The 24,316-nt window shown below is 44.1% G+C and overlaps 1 protein-coding gene and 1 long non-coding RNA gene across 3 annotated transcripts in view; one reads left to right on the top strand and one right to left on the bottom strand.

The window, feature by feature from the left end:
* The window catches only part of LOC148685602 (uncharacterized), a 58,316-nt gene extending 54,747 nt beyond the window's left edge, over positions 1 to 3,569 (top strand). The window contains exon 4 of the long non-coding RNA XR_015950157.1: positions 3,216 to 3,569. This is a non-coding gene — a long non-coding RNA (uncharacterized LOC148685602). The remainder of the gene's footprint in view (positions 1 to 3,215) is intronic.
* LOC118096556 (pro-neuregulin-3, membrane-bound isoform) overlaps positions 1 to 24,316 on the bottom strand; it is a 327,593-nt gene that overhangs the window by 4,198 nt on the left and 299,079 nt on the right. For both annotated transcript variants that reach the window (XM_035138508.3, XM_088670153.1), the window contains exons 5-7: positions 22,182 to 22,308; positions 10,068 to 10,195; positions 3,169 to 3,339 (exon numbers count right to left, since the gene is read on the bottom strand). In XM_035138508.3, coding sequence (XP_034994399.3) covers positions 3,169 to 3,339; positions 10,068 to 10,195; positions 22,182 to 22,308 — 426 coding nt within the window. The remainder of the gene's footprint in view (positions 1 to 3,168; positions 3,340 to 10,067; positions 10,196 to 22,181; positions 22,309 to 24,316) is intronic.

The following is a 24,316-nucleotide window of genomic DNA, read 5'->3' as shown; positions in this document are numbered from 1 at the left end:
CAGTGCCTCCACCCAGTGATATACCGCTGAGTGAAACCAGCATGACACACTGCCCTCATACAATGCAGAGGGAGAAATGAATTGCATGGGTGAGGTGCCAATATAGCTTGTTCCTCCCTCCACTTCTTTAAACTGCTTGGCTGAGGAGCGTCCTGCTACCCTTGCCCTCAGCCAGGCAGTTCTATGGAGCCCTGAACTGCCAGCGGTGAGGTGGGGCCTCTGTTGAAGTGCTCCCCCTCCCCAGCTGTGATTGCGTTCCTGATTGCTCACGAGTAGGAGCGGGATCACAGCTGCTTGGCCCTCAATAGAGAAATTTAAAGGCACCCCCAGCAGCACAGCGCAGGCACCACACAGATGCAGCCTTGCTTGGCTACTGCCTGGCTGCCTACATGCAGGAGGGGGGCTGCATCCAGGCTTCTGACTGAAGCCCAGAAAGGTGGGCGGTGTCTTGCACAGAACGTGACAGGCTCCCTGCGCTTGGCTACTGTCACCTGGTCCATCTTCAGGGAGTGGTGGACAAGGTAGCTGCATTAGCCTCAGCCCACTGGGGTGAAAGTGCCTCAGCTCCTGGTGTGACAGCTGAGGCAGTTTCACCCCGTGCCAATGCAGCTTCTTTCAACATTGTGGTTGATTGCCAAACTGCAATGTTGAAAACACAACATCGCCCAGCTCTAGTAGCTTTGTTAAACTGCTCCACTGAGGTGTGGGCAGTCACATGCCCCTCAGCGGAGCAGTTTAAGGATGCCTCCTGCCTGTGCCGCCTCTTTCTCCTGTGCAAAGGTGGTTGAGGCAGCCCCCAGCAAACAAGAGCCTGAAGGCTCCGCTCACGCGGCTGCCTCTTCCTCCCAAGAGATAGAGGCAGCCTGCCTGTCAGAAGGCAGCTGAGACAGCTGCATTCATAGGGCTGCCTCAGTTGCCACCACCTTTGCATGGGGGGGGGCAGGCTGCCTTCCTCCGGGGAAAAAGAGGCAGACTGTCCACCTGCGCAAAGGTGGTTGAGCAGCGGTTGAGGCAGCCCCCCAAATACAGCTGCCTCTGGCTTGTGAGGAGATCCCCCCCCAGCCCAAAGACATCCTCTTTGGGCTCTGGGGTGGTTCTTCTCAGGGAGGTGCATTCTGGCACCTCTAGCACTGGGCATGAGTATAAATGGGTGACACAAATATGACATGAGCACTTTGCTTGCCCTTGGTGCAAGGCTGATAAGGGCCTCACCTCAAGAAATACTTCACACCCTAAAAAAGGTGAACACGTTGCTAGCAAAGCCTGTTCAAATTCCTGAATGGAGGCCTCCAAGCTAATGGTGGTACAGTGGTGCCTCGCTAGACGAAATTAATTCGTTCCACGGGTCAATTCATGTAACGAATTTTTCGTCCAGCGAGTCCCGGTTTCCCATAGGAATGCATTGAAACTTAATCAATGTGTTCCTATGGGCTCCGGGGGACTGGCGGCGGGGAAGGCAGGCACTTGCTCCCTTGCCTGCCTGCCTTCCCCACTACATGAAGATCGGCGGGCGCTGCTTGCCAGAGCTTGTCAACCCCGGCAAACAGCGCCCGTCGATCTTCAGCTCTGTCCCCCGATGCGCTATGGCTCAGAGAAGCAGGCAGGGAGACGGTAACAGCCCGCAGCTTCCCGGGCTGTTGCCATCTCCCTGCCTGCTTCCCCGAACCGAAGCGCCCAGGGGATGGAGCCGAATCACGGTGTGGGTGGGGGGCTTTTGCCATTTGCCTTCTCCGAGCTAAGGGGGAGGCAAACGGCGAAAAACCCCGCCGTGCCATACTTCGGCTCAGGGACTGGCTTGGTGGCAGCGGGAAGAAGAGAAGGAATTCCTCCCCTTCTTCCTGCCACCGCCAAGCCAGTCCCGGAGCCGAATTGCGGCGTGGCGGGGGCTTTTCGCCGTTTGCCTCCCCCTTAGCTCGGAGAAGGCAAATGGCAAAAGCCCCCGCACCGCAATTCGGCTCCGTCCCCCGGGTGCTTCAGCTTGGGGAAGCAGGCAGGGAGATGGCAACAGCCCCAGAGCTTCCCCCGGCTGTTGCCGCCTGCCTGCCTTCCCCAAGCAGCCCCCTACCGTCCCCGCTGTGTGACAGGCGGGATGGGGGGGAAGCGCAGGAAAGATCCCCCCATCCCACCTGACACAGCGGGGGGGGATCGTAGGGGGCTTCTCAAGCCCCCTACGATCCCCCGCTGTGTCACGCAGGAAAGATCCTGCGCTTCCCCCCATCCCGCCTGTCACACAGCGGTGATCCTAGGGGGCTTGAGAAGCCCCCTACGATCCCCCGCTGTGTCAGGCTTGAGGCATTTGGCTCAGTCGGGCGGAGGGAGAAGCGAGGATCGGATCGGTCCTTCGCTTCTCCCTCCCCCTGCCCGACATAGCCAAACTACGGCGGTGCGGGGGCTTTTTGCTGCCTGCCTTCCCCAAGCTAAGGGGAAGGCAGGCGGCAAAAAAGCCCGCAGCTGTGCAGGGGCTTTTGCACTGCCGCGCTTCGGCTCTGTCCCCTGGAGTCAAAGCGGCACAGTGTGAAAGCGAAAAGCCCCTGCACCGCCGTGCTTCGGCTCCGTGGGGATGGAGCCGAAGTGTGGCGGTGCGGGGGCTGCTTCCCCCCGCTGCCTGGCACACAGCTGCTTGCCTTCGCAGCCCCCGCACTGCGTACTTTGGCTCCGTCCCCGGAGCCAAAGTGCGCCGGTGTGGGCGCATTTTGCCACCTGCCTTCCCCAAGCCAAGGGGAAGGCAGGCGGCAAAAAGCCCCGGCAATTTCTCGCTACACGGCAGACTTTGCAGTCGGAGGTTCATTTTTCTATGGCCACGCTTCGCAAGAAGAAGCGGCAGCCATAGAAAACCTCGTTGTCTTACGAGGCAACCTCCAATTGCAAAATCCATTAATCTAGCGAGAAATTCGTCTTACAGGGCATTCGTTAAGCGAGGCACCACTGTACAGGAGGCAGACAAAGAGATGGCCAGGGTCAGTTCACTCACTATCACAAGTCTGGCAGGAGGGGATGGCATTTTGGGTTAACCTTGGCCCAAAGGGAAGGGTATTGCTGAAAGCTACCCATAAGCTTTGGTGTTCATTGAATTTTTTTAGACACATTTTTTCATCTTTGTCTACTTTTTTGTGTATTGCTTTTGTCTGAAGCTAATGGAGACATTGGCTGGCTCCCGTTGTTTCCTACCTTTGACAAGGTATTGTCTCCTGATCTGTGATCCTTGACTCTTCTAGTTGTTGGTATGCTGGTCCTGTGATCCCATTGAACCTGCCCCGAGGTAAGGGAGGAGTCCTCCGAAAGGCATTCCTGTGGAGCATCCCGGTTCGTTGACCTGGGCTGCAGCATGAAGATAGACTTCTGGGAACAAGGACACAATTGAAACCATCAGACCTTTCACCATGTAAACCCCATGAAAGATGAAATGCAATATTACTAATTCATGGAGTGCAGCATTTTAATCCTGTTCTTTATAAATGCCAGCTCACAATTCTACAGAATTAGTGAGTCACAATTCTAGCTTTACGTTCTGCACTTAGTTTTCTGCTCCTACACCTGGAGAAATAGAATAAAGAGATTGGTGCTACAAATGTTGAAAGCGTTTTTGCGTTTGTTCTTGTGAGAATGTATTGTATGCTTGGCTGATTCATCCACTGTGGCGAGCCCCACTTCTGGGGGCTCCAGAGTTCAAATAACTCTGTGGGTAATTCAGACATGGCAATGGATCCCCACAATGATGCCTCTGATTCAAGGAGCTACAGCAGAGAGATGACCCGACTTTTACAGGACACCTGAAGGCAGCCCTGTTTAGGGAAGCTTTTAATGTTTAATAAATTATTGTATTTTAATATTTCTGTTGGAAGCCGCCCAGAGTGGCTGGGGAAACCCATCCAGATGGGTGGGGTATGTATAAATAAATAAATAAATATGTCCATAATGGTATGAAGTACTTTCTCCTGCTAATGCCTACAGCGGGAGAGCGTTCAAAAGCCACACCCCTGAATCACCGCCAAAACAGTGTAAGGAGCAGCCCCTTTCAACTGCATTTACACAATTGTTACTATCAATTAGCTCTTGTCCCAGACAGACTCTGAGCTACACCACAACTTTTCCATTGAACAAAGCTGTAACTTGGAGCAGGCATACTCCAAACGGTGAGATATATCCAGCTCTTCCTCGAGGTATGTGGTGAAAACCACATATTCCAATTAATCAATCAGTGCTTGTTACCTCATACTCTGAGATCTTGTTCTCCGGAGGGCTTAGGTATCGCAACATCCTACAGAACCAGTGCCAAATATCTAAAGGATCCACTACTTCCTTTCCATCAAAGATCCTTTATGCTTGCAAGACTAAATGCTTTCCTCTCTGCAGTGACCAAAGGCAGATTCTCACACATTCCATTTCAAACCCATTTGTGTGTCTGCAATTAAGAAGGCTGATCGCCGAAGAATTGATGCTTTTGAATTATGGTGCTGGAGGAGACTCTTGAGAGTCCCATGGACTGCTAGAAGATCAAACCTATCAATTCTTAAGGAAATCAGCCCTGAGTGCTCCCTGGAAGGACAGATCGTGAAGCTGAGGCTCCAATACTTTGGCCACCTCATGAGAAGAGAAGAATCCTTGGAAAAGACCCTGATGTTGGGAAAGATTGAGGGCACTAGGAGAAGGGGACGACAGAGGACAAGATGGTTGGACAGTGTTCTCGAAGCTACGAACATGAGTTTGACCAAACTACGGGAGGCAGTGCAAGACAGGAGTGCCTGGCGTGCTATGGTCCATGGGGTCACGAAGAGTCGGACACGACTAAACGACTAAACAACAACAACAACAATTAAGAAGTACCTGATTCAATGGACCATATTCTCTTAGATTGCCCTTTACACGGCAGACATCACCAAGTGATGCTGAGCAAAATGTTCGACCTCTGGCCCACAACTCCAAGAAGAAGCCAAATAAGGTTTCTACTGGCAGATTGGGACAAATATATTACGCTTTAGTAGCTTCCTTTTTAGCCACAATTTTACCCAAAAGGGTTCCCAATGAACTATCTTTTTGGAAAATAGACAGGGCATAGCAGAATATCCAAATGCACATGACCATAGTGGGACCTTATAACCCTTGATAGCTTCACCCTTGTCTTTTTAATTATTTCAGTTACTTGAAACGTTTTACACTGTAATGCCAATAAAGGTGATTGATTGATTGATATACCCAGCTCTAGATCCTGTAGAAGGACCTCTGAAGCAGACATGTTGACAAGTCTAAGATGAAGCCCAGATCAAAAGGACATGTCTGCCATCTGGCAACTACCTGGGAAGAACAATTATGAATCCATGTGATTTGGATCACCACTGATGCTCCAGAAATGGGTGAGAAAACAAGGTCAACTTCCTGATGCCACATTCTGTTCACATACTAATTCTATACTAGTTAAGGCTTCAGGGTCAAGTGAGGTCCTCTTAAGGAGGAAACACATCACTGTCCTTCAAGGTAGAGGGTACTACCCCTGTTAAACTACGAAGCATTCATCACTCCCTGGACTCGGTCAACATCTACTTTCCTCTGCCTTCTTCATTTGTGAGAACCAATCAATTTACCAAGACTGATGACAACCTAGGTTGTCATCAGTCAGATGGTCAAAGTATTGGTTCAATGTGGACACCATGTCTAGATGAAGAAACTGGTTAAAAAACAAAGCCATGCTCACATTTTCCTCCCATTGCACATGCTTGTCTCCCCGTGGAGACAAACATGTTTATGAAGCACAAAACACACACACTGCATTTACAACAACTCCGGGAACAAACACTTCTTTTTCTGTATGTTACTAAACAAAGCTGATTATCCATCACATTGTGGACAAGCACTTTCAGAAGCAGATTTTGTTTCCTCCAGCCTGGAGAGCTTCAACAGGAGGTAACACTATTTAGGCAATCAGGATGTGAGATAGAAATCAAAAGGTAATTTATTGCGTGCAACATCTGTCTCAAAACGTGAGGCGAGGGCTTGTGCAAGATCTGTGCACCTGCAGATGCTGCAACATACTTAACTAGGATGCTTCGCGAGAAGCAGAAGTCTTAATCTGGCTGGGAAGATCCCCAGGAAGGCATTAGAACCATCAGCATCTAGCTTCTGTTGGCAGGTAAGGCGATTACAGCTGTGTGAAACAGAATCACAACCAATGCAATGGATCCCAGGGTGCTTTTCATGGGGTAGACAGGGACCTATGCTGAAGCGCTTTTATCTCTGGGAGAGAGGCAAGCCCCTCTTCTTTGCCACAGTTTCCAAGAAGAAGAAAAGAGGGAGAATAAAGCACGCATTATGTGCTTCCTCTAGGACCAGTTCATATGCCCACATCTTAATTTGCTCTGTCTTTGCACTTGCATGGGACATTGAGCAAAAGCTCACAAGCTGTGATGCCTTTGGAGTGCTGTATCTGTTACATATATATATTCTCAACAGAAGAATATTTACTTTGTAGTGGGGGGGGGGAGGGAATAAATGTTCAGATGCATTCAGAGTTTCTGAATGTGAAGGTTTCCAATTCCTAGGTTCAATATTAGGTTTTACGATGAAATTAAAAAATTAAGCTTTGGGGAATATTGATCATTTTGATAGGAATAAAGTATAAAACTACATCAACGTTCAAATACCATTACATTTTAAATACAACAGCATACTTTAAAAATGCAGTCAAATGCAAAGTAAATATTGTATTGCATGCAAATAATGCCACGTACAGAATCTTATTGTAGGTCAGCTATCAAATATGCTAACATGCTATAGCTCATCACATGCCAACCATCACATGGTGCAAAGTATCAGCTCTCAAATATGGACATCAGCTATAGGGTATATAGTTATAAAATGCTTGGTGAATATTTAGCAAATCTTTGATTAATCAGGAGAACATGAAAATTTGCAGAGGAGAATTTTTGGAAACTAATTAATTACAGACGGAACAAGGGATTTTAAGAAGCCAAAGACCCTTCCTAGTAGAAACGTAAGTGTAAAGAATGGACAGTTGAGACCCACAGACAGCGGGAAAACTTAATATTGCAACCTCTGTGGTGGACTGTGGCTAGCAGACACAATCCAGAGGAAAATTATGCTGATAGTTTATATTTTTAGGGTGTCCATCAACTAATTCCTCTTGGTAGTTAACTTGCTTTAACTGCTCTTTTCCCCACTGTTCAAATGAAGTCAATGGGTCTTGTATGGATCTCACCCAATATGACTTGTGGTTAGACTCTTCTGTTTGAATAGCTCTAAATGATGTTTTAAGTGTGCACCTAAATATGCCACTTGTGAATGTGGTAAATGTATGTATCTCACACGTACATTCACCTGAAAACCAAAATTGGCTGGGGCTTCCAGCAGGGCACATGCTAGACGGCAAGTCTAGATTTGCCGCTCTGTAATGTGCAAAATGGCTCTACTTCTGCTGGGAGCCTCAAACATTTATAAAACTTGTTGTAAGTTAGCTTTAGTGATAATTGATATTCTTCATAATTTCCCAATTGACTTTTTCTGCGGGTCAATGACCTTTCACAGAAAAGAAGTTCCCTTCTCATGCCTTAAGGAGATATAATGCCTTCCATGATAAACATTGTCAAGTCTTATTGGAATTCTTTAACCTTCCCTCAAAACTCATATTGACATTTTGCTTGAGCGGGACTTTGAATTTGCCCTGAATATTGCTTTAGGTAGAATCAATTTGGTGGTGGCTTTTACACAGGCACTTGCATTTTCTAGACTAATCTAAAAGAAAGAAAGAAAGAAATTGCATGAGCAAGAGTTTATCATTATGTATTTACTGTTATCATGCTATATCTCTCTGCTGAGAAGAAGGGATCAAGTGAAAAACCCCAGATGACTAATCTGTCTCTTTTACAGTATCTGTAGCATAAAACAACTTATAAAGCAATTGCACAATGCATGCAATCAATGCTAGGCTTATAAATCACTGACGTTTAGAAGTCTATTGCCTGTTCTAAAAAACAATGGCCTGGTGTATTAAATAGTAAATTATAAAATGACAAAAGCAATCACCTATGAATCAAATCAGGCCCATGAATCTGCAAAGGCACATATTTAAAACACCAATACTTGCAAAAAGGACTTTCATTACTGCATCCTTTTTATAAATAAAATAGTTCTATTTATATAAATATGATCATTATCATAAATATGATCATTATCATATTTATAGTCAAATATGATAACAATGATATTTATATAAATATAATTATTTTATAAAAATATTTATAAAAATATGTATGAAAATAACAGTAAATATGATAATGATCATATTTATATAAATAGAATTATTTTATTTATAAAAAGGATGCAGTAATAATAGTCATTTTTTAAATAAATACATTAAATAGTATTTTACTGGTAAAGAATCATCAGATCACCTTGAAAATGCATTGTGGATTTTGGATATTAAAATTGAATGCTGACTTCTCCAGGAACTACAGTGATAACGGTGGAGGTGGTCCATTCTGTGTGGTTTCACAAGCACTAGGGCCAGTCTCCGCTCCCCTGATGAGATACCTCTGCCTACAGACTCTGATGGCTGATCTACAGACTGCTTGCAAGACCCAAAGGGCTCTACAAAACTGGAAGCGCCATCACATCGAAAGAGCCAAAGGTTGTGGGAGTAGACACGGGTTCTTTAACTGGCCAAAAGGCAACACCCGGGGTAGGGCTACAGACAATGGTTACCTTACTCTGCTCTAAAATTTAGGTCGGTCATGGAACCAGGACATTGCTGACACAGTGGAATAGTTGACCTCATCTACAGGAGCACTATGGGACACGGGTGGCGCTGTGGTCTAAACCACTGAGACTCGGTCTTGCCAATCAAAAGGTTGGCGGTTCGAATCCCCGCGACAGGGTGACCTCCTGTTGCTCGGTCCCAGCTCCTGCCAACCTACCGGTAGCAGTTTGAAAGCACACCAAAAAGTGCAATTAGATAAACAGGTACCACTCTGGAGGGGAAGGTAAATGGTGTTTCCGTGTGCTGCTCTGGTTTCGGTGTTCTGTTGCGCCAGAAGCGGCTTAGTCATGCTGGTCACATGACCCAGAAAAACTGTCTGCGGACAAACGTCGGTTCCCTCGGCCTGTAAAGCAAGGTGAGTGCCACAACTCCAGAGTCATTCGCTACTGGACTTAACTGTCAGGGTTTTTACCTTTACAGGAGCACTATCCATGGTCCTGAATTCCAACTTTGTTGACTTTTGTATCACCCTACCAGAGAATCAGGATTTTCTGACCTTCCCTTGTTTGGGATAGCACACCTCTCCCGAGTTCGGGTTGTCTCTTGAATTATAGCAGCAGTGAGGAACCCCTGACACTCAGATCTAATGAGGTGTGCCATGCCTTTCAGTCTGGCCTGCGAAACAATGCTCACCTGTCAATCACTTGACATCATATTAGATAGAGTCATCTATTATCTCTGTTCTACGGACCACGGAGAGATCCTTCCAACAAACCCCACCCCAGAATTGGAGTGAAGAAAACTGGATTTTTTTTTTGGAGGGGGGGGGGTTGGCTTCTACTTGGCCACTGTGAAAAAAAAGGATGCTAGACTAGGTGGCTGATTGTTCGCTCTCAGGTGAATATATAAAGCAGCCATTTTTCATATTGAGTGCTATTTGTTTGTGGGGTGGACACTGAGAAAATCTGGTCGTTGGCATCACTGTCTGCCTACAAGAAGATGAATCATTAACTTCATGAACTGAAATGAGGCAGGAGGCGGGGGGAAATCTTCTATTCTGATGGTTTCTCAGAATACAATTGCCTCCTTCACTGGTCTGTGACTACAGCTTTGATGGCATCCTTAATACTTCATCTAGGCCTTTTAGAGAGAAAAAAAAGAGAGAGAAGAATGTGGAACACGGAGAGCAGAAGTAATGGCTGTTTTACATCTGCAGTGGAAGAAATGCTAGACATCTGCTTAATGAACAGATCAAGGCTCCTTCTGTGCCATACACTCTTAAATGTCCCCCTAGTCACTGTGCGCTACTGTGCTGCATATGTATTACAAAACAAATGTCAATTAAGAGTCACTTCCTTACCTGTGTGGCTTCATAGCCTGGCTACCTCTGTCAGGAGACAAGGCTTCGGGAAAGGACTGAGTTCCTGAAAAGCTAGATTCCATCATTTTCTCCATCACTGGCTCTGGATGTCTGTTTGCCTTTGAATACTGTAGCAAAGAAAACAAGGAAGAGAGATTAACTCTGTATATGTTTGTACTGTGAGATAATGTCTGCTCCTGGCACAAAAGCAGGAGGTGCCAGATTTTGATCTTAAAAACACTGTATATTTCCCAGATCCAGGGAGTGGGCTTAGAGTGTGCCAAGGGGTAAGGCCTGGTGCGTCAGGTGAGCATATTCTGCTACCAGCCACAATAGCTATCTGCTATTTGCAGGGAATTACAGGTGGGAGAGCAGTGTTGTGCTTCGGGTTCTGCTTGTGAGCTTCCTATGGACATCAGGTTGGCCACTGTGTGAACCTGAGCTTGGAAAGTTCATTTGAAAGCTAGTTCCAGCTCCAGCTCCTCCCCTCCAAAGAGGAATTAGTTCAGTTCCCATCAATTCACACTTCATCTTCCTGGTCCTTCAGAATTTTACAAGCTGCTCTGCTAAAGTATAAAATATACTTAAGAAGACTCAGAAAGTCTCAAAATATAATGAGACCCAATATACTGAGAACACCCAATATAATGAGAACAATTGTGGTATTTATTCCCCCCGAACACTTGTGATATTTATACTTGAGCAGCAGCAGTTTTCAGAGAGGTACATGAATGGTAAATGCACAGAGTTAAGTACGATCAAACCCACAGAGACAGACTTTATTTGCAACAGATATATTTTATTTATTCTCTAGGTTTCTCGCAAGACCATCAAATGCATACATAATATGCCTCTTGGTCATTGAAGGCAGGCTTACTAATACTATGCCATGCAGCACAAATGAGACACCACTCTGGCCTTAAGGGGTTGGAGTTAGCAGTCACTCAGTCACACACACACACACACACAGCCATTTACACCACTGTCACAATCATGGCTTCTCCTCCCCAAAAAATCGTGGGAAAGAACAATGGTAGGAATTGTACGGCATACCCTTAACGAGCTACATTTCCCAATATGCTTCCTTCTGTTAAAGAACTTATTATTTATTATTATGACACTCAAGAAAACAGAAAGATAAAATTAACCAAATACAATGCTCCTAAGGGAAGTTGCACAGCAATGTAAGACTGATAAAATCAGTTCCTCAACATTCAGAACATCTCAAAGCCGTACTGCATCTTTGAGAGCATCTTTGAGACAATACTGGGATCTAGTTTGCCATAGAAACACTTTGTATTTGTCCTGGTTCTTTTGACTTTGATAAATGTGTCCACTTAGACATTAAATCAAATTCTCAGATTGCATCTGTCCATTCATTAATACTAGCTCTTATTGGCATATTTCCTTTAGCAAACATATAAGGAAATAGTTATTGGTGTTCTTTCCTCATTGACTCAGCAGTATAATTTAAAAATAATAGCAGAGGATCATACGGGATTTCATAACATAATATTTTTTATATTAAATCTGCAATCTTTTCCTAATATTCCTTTACCCCATTGCATTTCTGCCATATGTGAAACAGTCTCCTGTTTCTTTCCGACAAGTCCGCCACATCTTTGGGCAATTCTCATTTCCTTTACTTATGACTTCAGGAGTTACATACCAACTTAGCATTAATTTAGAATAGTTTCCCCTTATATATGTGTTTTGCCAGTCCAAAATGTACCCCAAATCTTCATTTCCAACATCTTGTGCCCACTTTATCATTTGTGGGGAGGTGGCAGGAATCACTTTATATATATCTAGGTTTTCCAAATGATCCAATTTATGTTCTGCTGAGGCTCCTTTCCACAAGGATCTTACCACAATATGTCCACAAAATATCACCATGAATACAACAAAGGTGGGGAACTTCTACCCAGGCCACACCCACCTGCCACACCTCTGACATCATATGTGAGGGACAGTTAGAGATGGAAGCCTTCAAAGATGCTCCCAATTGTGTATAGGCAAGGGAACCTTCCTTTCACCACTGATCAGCTGACTGGCAGCGAGAGCAACCCTGCTGGGATTGGCTGTCCTGTGGTTGTGCAGCTAATCCATAGAGTAAGCAGATTCAGAGTCATAGGCCATCAACTCAGTGGCTTCTAGTCTGCTGGATGAGCTATGCAGCTGAGTTCCTGGTACGGCAGCCAATTGCTGAAGAGAGAAGGCTGCGTAACTTCATGCCTCACTTGGCTTGGAGTTACTTTTTGTAGCACAGTTTGCCGCACTATAAAGGGGGAAAAATATGCTCAGCTGATGTCATGGTTATGCCAGGTGATTGGCAGGTGGATGGGGCCCTGCCCATCTGTCAAAATAATCTGCTGGTATACAAAGGGGAGGATTCAGAATGCAAAAATTGCATTTTTGAGACAAGCTGTTTTGATTTTTGTCAATAGCTATTCAAATGACACTAGAACTGAAAAGGTTTCTCTGTCTCAGTTTAAAGAAAGCATTCATATTTTCCTCATAAAATAATTAGCTGTCATAATGCTGATTAGAACCAGGAGCTGAAACCTTCGCAAACAATAAAGTGTATATATTCTATGGCAAACTCTGCCGAACAGTGTGCATGCACATAATATGTGTATATATTCTGCCAATGCATCAGTATAACTCTATTTCAGTTTTCCCCTGCCTCCAAATTCCTCCAACATAATTTCCCAGTTAAATAATTATACAGCTTCTCAAAAATGCAGTCCTTGCTATGCAGAAACTGTGCTATACTGAAAATGTGCTGAACCTCATTAATCCTCAAATCAACTTTTCCACACAAGCAGACCTGACCCACCAAGCTCTGCTGGATCTCTGCTGTTGACCTTCAGATTCTGCAAGGCTCCACATCCTACCTACCAGGTTTCATCTTATTTTTCCACAAATTTGTCCTCCATTCCCAAACTTCCGCAAGCTGCCACCTCTACAAATTATGTTCGTTCCAATAGCAATGAGGGATAGCATCCTTATGACATTACTTTGTGCAGAATCAGATCATTGCTCTATCAAACCCCAGCATTCTTTACTTCAATTGACAGTTGGGGCTCTCTTAAGTTCTCAGATAGAGGAGTTTTCCCAGTCCTGGTAAATGTTCTCTAACTGGATATTAAATTATTTAACATGGGACCTTTGATATATATAAAGTCCCAGGCTAAATCCTTTAACACGTTTCTGCACTTCCACCTAGCTTATATTGCACAGACAGCAAAAGCGGACCAATATTTCTTCCTTACAGGTAGGTAGCCGTGTTGGTCTGATGTAGTCGAAACAAAATAAATAAAAATTCCTTCCAGCAGCACCTTAAAGACCAACTAAGTTTTTTATTTTGGTATGAGCTTTCGTGTGCATGCACACTTCTTAGATACACTGAAATAGAAGTCCCCAGACGCTTATATAGAGAGAAAGGGTGGGGGAGGGGTATCATTCAGAAGGGTGGTGGGAATGGGTGATTGACTGACTGATAGCTGTTGATGACTGTAAACTTCTATTTCCTATCATTAACTTCAGCAACTTCTCTTAAAACCATGGAGAGACCTAGTTTGAACAGAGACTTTAGATTCTTATCTCATTATACATGATAAAGCGATCTTCAGCCATCTCACTCCTTGCTTTTTCATGCAAGACCATTTGCAGTCGTTTACAGTTGTCAACAGCTATCAGTCAGTCAATCACCCATTTCCACCACCCTTCTGAATGATACCCCTCCCCACCCTTTCTCTCTATACAGTGGTACCTCTACTTACGAATGTAATGCGTTCCGAATGCACATTCGTCAGCAGAAAAAAAAATGTAAGTCGAATCCCATAGGAATGCATTGGGAGAAAAAAATTCGTAAGTAGAAGCAACCCTATCTAAAATTCGTAAGTAGAAAAAAATCCTATCTAAACCGCATCCAAGATGGCCGATGGAGCTCCATTCGTAAGTAGAAACATTCGTAAGTAGAGTTATTCATAAGTAGAGGTACCACTGTATAAGCGTCTGGGGACTTCTATTTCAGTGTATCTGAAGAAGTGGTGTTGGAAGGAATTTTTTAAATTTTATTTCTTCCTTAGTATTCCAGGAACAACTTCCTCCCTCCTGAATAAGGTAGTGTGATGACCTTGTTGTCTTTTAAGGGTTGGCATAACAGACAAAGGAAGGTGTCATCTGCACACGCTCCTGTCCCATAGAAGGCAGAAAAGGGGTCCTGTCCTATCCCTTGGCCAGTATGGAAATGTTAGACTAAAAAAGAAGAAGTTACTACTTGCTTGGCCCTGTCAGCTAACCTGCCGATACTGCACTGCCTGAAAGTGAAGTGAGCCAAGTCAGTTGACTCCTGCTAAGACCCAGGAAAAGGACCGGCCCTGTAAAGCACTCGTGCTCAGTGGCAGCCCAAGACTGCCTTACCCTTCCAGGAAATGGTGGGGGAGGATAAAGATCTATATTGGCAGCAAGTGTGGGAGGAGACCGCACAGCCTCCTATTCACCAAGAGGCCACTGTAGAGGCTGTACTGAGGTGGCGGCAGATCTGGCCTCTAAGGAGCACACGCCAACTGTTGCTGCCATTGCAATTGAAGTGGCAACACTGGCAGTGGGTGATGCATTCCTTGGAGACTGGATCTTCTGCTCCTGTGAATCCTGCCACCCAAGGCGGTTGCCTCACCTTGCTTCGTGGGTGAGCTGTCCCTGCTGGTGCAAATGCTGGCTGCCCACTGATGGGGCTGCAGAAGGCCATTTAACCCATGGGTAGGCAAACTAAGGCCTGGAGGCTGGATCCAGCCCAATCACTTTCTAAATCTGCCCCACAGATGGTCCGGCAATCAGCATGTTTTTGCATGAGTAGAATGTGTGCCTTTATTTAAAATGCATCTCTGGGTTATTGGTGGGCCATAGGAATTCGTTCATTATTTTTTTCCCAAAATGTAGTCTGCCCCCCCCCCAAGGTCTGAGGGACAGTGGACTGGCCCCCTGCTGAATATGTTTGCTGACCCCTGGTTTAACCAATTTACCACCCTCCTGAGCCTTGTGCAATAGGGGCCAAGCCCCTTCTAGCCAGATTTCACTGGTGCGGGAGTGTTGTTGAAGAAGCCTTGCATAAAGTTGTTACTTTGAGGAGCAAATTCAAGAAAATGTTCCACTTTCTTGCCCCTCCTTCCTTGTCTGTGCTTATTTTCAATTTGCTTTCATGTTTAAAGGCCCATGTTCAGAGCTGGAATCTGTGCATGATTTGTCCTTTCACTTTTGGTCAGAAGTGCTGAGTGCACTTTGAGAATGCTTTTGCTCCACACGGCAAGCAACCCAATACCCTGTCCAAATGCTGAGAATTTGTTCTGGCCACAAGATCAGCTTGGCATTTTGGTACAGTAAAAGGCTTAATTGTGCTATTATTGTGAAAGCGCTTATTGTCTCCTGGCTGATTATATTTGTGCTTGTTGTTAGAGCAATTACTGAAAAGCACTTTTGAGGCATGTAGTTAAATAAATTAATGAATAATGATAGCATTTAAAAATAAGCTTTTGTGCAAATTTTCCAATTATTCACAGTTTCATGGAGAAAATCAACTGTCAAATGCAATTACCTAGCCACTCACTAGCAATTTTCCACTCCTACCTCCCAAGGCTGGCTGTCCTAAAGAAATCAATGGAGACAGCATGGTCCAAACACCGAGGAGACTGGCCTCACAGCCAATTTCAACACCTCGCACTGTCATGGAATCAGCAGCGTGATCTTGGTTGGTTCTGTTTCCTAGTTTGTTTAAGAGAGGATTGCTGCCTTCATCTGTGAAACACTTTGATAGCAGGTGGAGGAAAGGCACTACATGTCAGCTCTAATAGAAATGGTAGCTAATGGTGACATTTAGAAAATAGGAATTGAACCGCAGTTCATCAACAAATCATGTACTTTGCATGCATAAAGTCCCAGGCTCATTCTCTAGCACACTTCCAATTAAAAGACTGCATGTAGCACAGTTGGAACATGCTCCTTCCTGAACAGCAAAACTGCCACCAGTTGCAGTACGTGATAGTGGGTGATGCTTGAGACAATGATATCGGGAAAGCGACTTCCGGTTTTCCCACCGCTGTTTGAAGGAGCGCAGGATCAGCTTTCCGGAGAGGTCCTGAGCTTTGCGAGGCAAAAAGAGATTATGCCAGGGCTCTGTGAACCTTGAAACCCAAGGAGATAAATCCTTGGGGCTGGGGGATCTGGCTGCATTCAAGATGACTCTCCTGCATGAGTACCAGACCTGTTAGGGGTTGGGGAAGGAACGCTAGGATCCATTCTAGACACGCAGAAGCGATTTCCGGCGCTGTGGACATGCGCAGAAGCGATTTCCAGCACCCCGGACATGGGCAGCATGGCACCGGAAATCGCTTCTGCGCAAGTCCGGCCCATGTCCGGCCCACAGATGATAATCTGTGGGAATGCTCTGGCCCATGGCTGGAAAATATTGCTGATGCCTGTAGTAGGGGTATACGCACCAAATGAAAGGAAATCAGATTTTTATAAAAAAAAGAATAATAGAGGGAATACTGATAGACTCTATAGATTATAATATCATAATGATAGTGGACTTTAATGGGGTAATCTCTACAGAAATGGATAGATCAATAAAGAGAACAAAAACAAACCAGGGCAAATTACCCAAGTCATTTCCATCCCTAACAGAGAATAATGAAAAAAAATTCCTTCCAGTAGCACCTTAGAGACCAACTAAGTTTGTCATACGTATGAGCTTTCGTTTTTTTGTTTGTTTGTTTTGACTACGTCAGACCAACACGGCTACCTACCTGTAACAAGAGAATAATGAGCTAGTGGACATATGGAGGTTGAAAAACCCAACAACAAAACAATTTACATTTTATTCAGAACCAAATCGAGGTTGGAGTCAGAGCGAATATGGATATGAAAAGAATTAATTACAGGAGTGGTAAAAGCGGGAATTTTACCAAAGACATTGTCAGATCATAATGCCACTGCAATGGAATGGAAGGTCAAAGATTTAACATAGGTGAGGCATAGGCAACCTTGGCTCTCCAGATGTTTTGGAACTACAACTCCCATGATCCCTGACCACTGGCCCTGTTAGCTAGGGATCATGGGAGTTGTAGTTCCAAAACATCTGGAGAGCCAAGGTTGCCTATGCCCGGTATAGGTGGAGAATGAATGAGAGCTTGCTAGATAATATAGAGATTTTAGAAAGAGCTAAAAAGCAGATAAAGACATATTTTGAATTAAACTTAAATATTGGTACGGATATCAATGTAGTCTGGGATGCAAGCAAAGCTGTCATGTGGGGGTTCTTTCTGAAACAAAATTGTATCCTCAAGAGGGAAAGGGAAAGGATCAAAGAGGAAATTCTAAACAAAATAAGAGAGATAGAATAACAGATGAGTAGAAAATCTGAAGACCCAAAATTAAAACAATCGCTTAAATTGTGGCAAACACAATTTGCCATGATTATAAATCAAGAAGTGGAGTGGAAAATTAAACTATTAAGAAAACAAAATTTTGAATCTGCAAATAAGACCGGGAAATGGCTGTCTTGGCAATTAAAGAAAAAACAAAGCCAGAATATTATAAATAAAATAAAAGACAATAATGAAACAATAGACAGACCCAAAGAAATAAGGAAGGTCTTCTACAAATTCTACAAAGAATTATATAAAGCATCTAAAGAAGAAAAGGATAAGATAATAAGCTACAGTGGTACCTCGGGTTACAAATGCTTCGGGTTACAAACGCTTCAGGTTACAGACTCCGCTAACCCGGAAGTAGTACCTTGGGTTAAGAACTTTACCTCAGGATGAGAACAGAAATCGCACAGCGGCAGCACAGCAGCAGCGGGAGGCCCCATTAGCTAAAGTGGTACCTCCGGTTAAGAACAGTTTCAGGTTAAGAACAGACCTCCGGGACGAATTAAGTTCTTAACCAGAGGTATCACTGTATTTAGAGGAACATAAGTTAAAGGATATCCCACAAGAAAGAACAGCACAATTAGAAAGGCCAATTACAGAGGAAGAAATTATAGAAGCAATCACACAAGGGAAAAATGGGAAGGCCCCAGGGCCGGATGGCATACCAATAAAATACTACAAGAAACTAAGCCAACAACTAGTTGTTCCACTGAGGGATGTAATGAACAACATAATGAAGAAAGGACAGATCCCTAAGGCATGGGAAGAAGTGTACATCACGTTAATACCAAACACGTATCCTCTTTGGGTCATACCTGCCAAGTTCCTCTCTGAAAAATAAGGGCATAACTGAAAGTAGCATACCGGAAGTAACGTGGCGGCCATTTTGGATCTGGGTGGAGCATGCTCAGAAGTGACTTTTGATGCTGCTGTGCCCAGTTCCAAAACGGCCGCCGCACCAGAAGTCGCGCTGCAGCCATTTTGGAACTGGGCAGAGCAGCATCAAAAGTCGCTTCTGAGCATGCTCCACCCAGTTCCAAAATGGCCGCCGCGCCAGAAAAAAATGGGGAAAAACAAAAAAAATCCGTTTTTTTGGCTGGGGACAGCTGGAAAAACGGGGGTTTCCCGGGGAAAATGGGAGACTTGGCAGCTGTGCTTTGGGTAGGTGAGCCTTTTACCTGCTTTGTCTGGTTCACCTTAATACGAACATTCTTGGACTGAGATAGCCTGACCACTGTAGACCATACATTGCTAACGTTGAGGGTGGGTTACTGCAGTGAACTCCATGTAGGGTTTCCCTTGGACCTGGTCCAGAATATCCAGCTGGGGCAGAATGTGGCGGCTAGACTGCTGATGGGGGAACACATAGCCGCCAATATGGGGCACCACTGTTAAAACATCCCCATCTGCTACTGAGCCTGGTTCAAGTTTCCTGTATCAGTTTACAAATTCCTAAACAGGTCCAGGGTTTTTACTGATTTATAATTTTTGAAAAATGCTTCGATTTTTGATTTTTTTTTAAAAAATGCTGACTTCAGACTGGTATCTGAGCATAAGGAGAACCAAAGGCTCGTCTATTCTGGCACCCTATTCTCACAGGGCCCAACCAGATGAAGAAAATAGTAGCCATCAAGAATACAGAAGCTGGCTGTCCCTGAAATCTGAAATACGTACCTAATTTTCTCTTAGAAAATAAAGAATGAAAAGGCTCTTAAATGTTATCTAATTAGGTATGTCTGTTACTTCCTAAATATAGTCTTGCAGATTGTAAGTATTAGTTCCACATCTTACAGCGTGAGAAGTATAATGTCAAATGTAACCCTCCTAATCTGAACCTTCAGTGAATTTAGGGAGCTTGCAATTTATTGAGCAGTTTGAAAGAATGCAAATGAGAAAACATGCCATTTTAAAGCGCCGTGTGAAGTGCTGTGTCACAGATGAAAAACACCTCTTGAAAGCAAACATCCATGGTTTTAACCTTGTATGCAGATTTGATAATCAAGCTATTGAAGCTTTCATTGGCACAGAGGTGTGCGAGGGAAGAGAAGAAGGACTGTGGTATTTTTTTTAACTGCAGTTATGCAAACAGCTGAAAACATAAATGAGGCTAGCTGAAGCGAAAAGCAAATTTGCAATGCATTTAAAACGGGCTACAAAAAGGAAGTGGCGGGATTATAGTCACTTCCTTGCATGTACATAGCATGGTCTCTTGAAAAGAAGATCCCAAAGGGACACTGAATTTGGCACACATGTACAGAAGGGTCTTTCTGCCGTGCAAATCCTGTTTGTCAGAGCACTGAGGTACAATAGTATACCAAGCTATGGGAAGAAATGATGTGTGTGTGTGGGGAGTCCTAATTCACCACGGGGTGGCAACCTATGGCCATAGGCAGTGCTATTTTTCTAGAAAAAGAGGTGCCAGAACTCAACATAAACACCTCCCTTGTTCTATTATAATGGCAATGGCACCCACCTGAGAGGCGCTGAGACTGAGTTCTGGTGAGTTCTGGCTGAAAAAAAGCCCAGGCCCTAGGCCTAATGCTGAAAGTTGCCTGCAAGTGCTGGCAAGAGCAATAAAGTTTTGGTTCCAGCAGTCTGCTGGGCAGGGAGGAAGAGGGTTTGGTGGGGAGATGGAGAAAAGAGAACAAGTAAAGAGAGAAATACAGCCCTCCTTGGCTTCTGGCCATGCCCACTTTTTTGAGTGGGGGGGGTGGATGCCAGCTCTCATCTGACACCGTGCTAACCAGAGCAGCTTCCATTTTGTATTTTGCAGCTGCTGGTGGCAATTTAAGTTGTTGTTTTCTTAACCCCTAAATTACCCTGTGCAGTATCATTTGGGGTCAGCTTGTGGGGGAAACCAGCACTTTGCAAATGAGGCCCTCAGGAAAGCATAGGCAGGCAATGCAGTCAGGGCAATGTGACTGGACCATCCGGTCCCCATTAACGGTCCGACTGCTGTGTTGCGCACCAGCTGTAGTTTCTGGAGCCACATGTAGCACATTGTAATGTAATGTAATCTGATGGTTACCAGACCACAGACTACTGAAGCCAGGCTATTCTGCTTTCAGTCAGGGGAACTATAAATGCTATGAGCAGTCTGGAATCTTTCAACAGAAAGGAGTGGGCACCCAAACAGTCCCCCTGGGGGCAGAGGAAAGCCGCCATGAATGATCCGCAGTCCCCACTAAGTGGCTCACATGAGGGGTAGCAAGTTATCATTATTATGGCTATTATGTCTGTAACTATCAGGGAGGGCAAGCAGATGTCTTGGACTATCTCTAATGATGGCTCAACTTGCTGAAAGGCAGTTTAAGTTTGGTGAGTGGATGAGACAGCAGGGCAAACCAGGCTTTGGTTTTTGGGGAAAGATCTGTCCGGGCAAAAGCTCTTCTCATCTTCTAATATGTGTGCCCAAAGTGCAGCCTGTCCTGTTATGCAAAGTAACCTTCAAGTAGAATGCAACCTTCAATTATGAGATAGTCCATTGCAATGCATAATGAAGGCACCCCATTAATCTTGTCTTTCTGGGAGGTGAGAAGAAAGAGAAACGAACTATCAATGCCAGTAAAATGGAGCATTAAAAACTGAGGTGGAGAAGATTCTTCCTTATGGGCTTTGAATCCCACTACCTCGATGCATCTGTTCATGGAAAGGCAGTGACATTTCTAAGATAAACAACAACAAAAATATTGAAGGGCTGAAGCAGTAGGAGTGTGTGTGTGTGTGTGTGTGTGTGTGTGTGTGTGTGTAGTTTTTGATGATATTACTTTTATGTATTTCTATCAATATCAGTACCATGGTTCAAGGAAAGAACCCAATTCATAAAAGGACAGGAGAAGATGTGGTTGGAAAAATATTGATGGGGAGCTTGGAGCTTGGGTCATACAACCAACTCTGTGTGATCTGCATTGGTTCCGATTTGTTTCTTGGTTCAGAGTGTGATAGTGACAACCTCTGAAGCATCATGCAGCCTAGGACAAGGTTACTTCTAGAATGGCCTTCTGTCCAATCTTTAAGGTCATTGCACAAAACCCTGCTCATAATCACATGCGGATTTCTGCCATTAAAGGCAAATGAGCAGGGATCAATAACAAAAGATAGCAACTCTAATTAGAGTCCCACAATCCAACCTGGGGCTCTGATTCAGCACCCCTTTCAATTATGCTGACCCATCCTGGGTCCACTCAGGAACCACCTGCCTCCAGATCCAAGTTCTGAATTAGTTCAGGCTAGTGTTTAATTTGGAGTTTCTTACATTCCCAGCATATAATTGAAAACCTTGTGTGGAGATAACTAAATGCGTCTTTTCTCATAGCCTGCTGTTTTGCACCATAAAGCTAAATAGTTCCCAAACACATGGAGCCAACATGGCTGGCTGTTCAAGGCAACTTTTTTTCTACATCCCATTTTGCTCCCTGTTTTCCTATAAAGTTTACATCTATTCAGATGCTGGCATTTACTATGGCAAACCATGACAAGACAGCATAATAAAGCTCCAATTTGCACTGTTTTAACAAAGACCGTTGGACAAATAAAATGTGTCTGTTCAGTTATTTTTTCATCCCACTGCACCACAGGTGCAAATTAGTGGCACATCTGGGGGTGACGAGAACCCAAACCATCAGCATCAAAGCATTCAACCAGTGAATTAAGGATGGAAGTTGGCAAAGTTACTTACATTTTGCAGCTGGACTCGGCTTTCAGCCCTGGTCTCTGATTTTGCCATCATGCTGGAAGCATTAAGGCTGTAGGTTTTCCCATTTCGTGTCTCTTTCAGCTGTTCCTGAATAAGTTTTGTTTGCTTTCTGCAAAGAAGAAGAAAACAAAAACAAAAACAAAAAAGATGTCCAGATAAAGATGGGCAATATTTTTTCCCACCCTAATCTCAATTATTCTAATGTGGTTTCTGTTTCCAACTGTTCTAATATTTTCAATGACCACAGACGAGAACCCAAACCTATGTGAAGGAAAGTCCAGGCAGGCCAGAACAATTTGTTCTCAGTAATGCAGGGTTTATGCTGCTGCTGCTGAAGAAGAGTTTGGATTTGATATCCCGCTTTATCACTACCCGAAGGAGTCTCAAAGCAGCTCACAATCTCTTTTCCCTTCCTCCCCCACAACAAACACTCTGTGAGGTGAGTGGGGCTAAGAGACTTCAGAGAAGTGTGACTAGCCCAAGGTCACCCAGCAGCTGCAAGTGGAGGAGCGGAGACACGAACCCGGTTCACCAGATTACAAGTCTACCGCTCTTAACCACTACACTACACTGAAATGAGGGATGAGTGAATCTGTCCATTTCAGCTTTTCATGTCCATTGCAGCTCTTCATTTTCCCAGTCTTACTTTCATTTCTCCACATTTTCACATCACTTTGCTTTTTTTAAAAAATGAAAATCCATGAAAACTTGTAAATTCATTTTTTAAAAAACATTAAAATTCACCGGCATCTTAGTGCAATGTTCTCCTAATACAGTGGTGCCTCGCTTAACAAATGCCCTGCTTAACGAAATTTCCGCTTAACGAAAGTTTTTTTCTAGTGGAGGTTGCCTCGCTAGACGAATGTGTTTTACGAAAAATTCGTCTAGCGAATCGCAGTTTCCCATAAGAATGCATTGAAATTCAATTAATGTGTTCCTATGGGCAAAAAAAAAAAATTCAATGCATTCCTATGGGATTCGCTAGATGAATTTTTCGTTATAAGAAAAGACCTGTGGAACAAATTAAATTCGTCTAGCGAATTTAATTGTATGCACAATTTAGCTGATAAGTGCACATTTCCCAAGGCTTGTGTATATTGACCAGGAAATATGCAATATCTGGTTGTTCTGCACATTAACCACTGAACTTCCATTCATCTCAACAACATCTATATTACCAACAGTAGAGCTGTATGCATTTGTGGACAGAGAAATTGGGGAAAGGACTTCAAAAAATGCTAGAGCAGCAAGGGAGAAATTCTCCAACAGTTTCTCAGGGGTGGGGAATCTTTTTGTTTGATTGATTCTTTTTCATTGCTGCCGCCAAGTGGTTACAGCAGCAATAAGCATATTGGCAGCCTGGTCACCATTCTGCATCCTTCACAGTGCTCTGGAGCCAGGGTTGTTCTGGAGCATTGTGTGTGGAAATGGAGAAAAATCAGAGAAAACTGTGCAAAGTGCACTTTTTTGGTGTGTGGGGATGCAGGACATGTTCTCAGAAGAATACGTCTCATCTTAGCAATAAATAAACTTTCCTTTTTGCAATTCACACTAGAAGTGTGGCTCTATCCGCAAGCATGCCTGAAGCTTGATCTATACTTTGTTACTGAATTACCACAATTTCACTGCAAGTGAAATTCCACTGCAGAATATGCTTATTTGGAGTTTTATTACAGACATCCATTTTAAAAGAATTGGGGAACAAAAGTTCATGGTTCATGGGAATTATATGAATTGCATGTTTTATGCACTTTTTAAAAATGGTTGTTTTTATTAAAGGATTTTCATAGTTAACAAGCGTACATACAACGTCCCTGTTTTCCATTCACATAGTCCTTCCTACAGATCAGTTACATCTGATGTGAGACACTAACTGTCATAGACCCTGTGAGGTTGGTGCGGGGTGGGTGTGAAAGAGAGAAAAAGAAGTGATTTTTCGTTCTTTTGTGTGCTTTTTATTACATCTCTCACTTCTGCAAGCATCAGTACATTGTTGGCTGTCACTGTATATCTATCTACACACACAAACTCAAACCCGCCACATCTGTGGCCGATTCAAGGGTGTGAACTGGCAGAACGGCTTGACTTCTATTATGATGTCAGGTGATCATTGTGAG

Source organism: Zootoca vivipara, chromosome 5 (genome assembly GCF_965207765.1).
Source record: "Zootoca vivipara chromosome 5, rZooViv2.hap1.1, whole genome shotgun sequence".
Lineage (NCBI taxonomy): Eukaryota > Metazoa > Chordata > Lepidosauria > Squamata > Lacertidae > Zootoca > Zootoca vivipara.
This window is presented reverse-complemented; position numbering and strand designations above follow the sequence as displayed.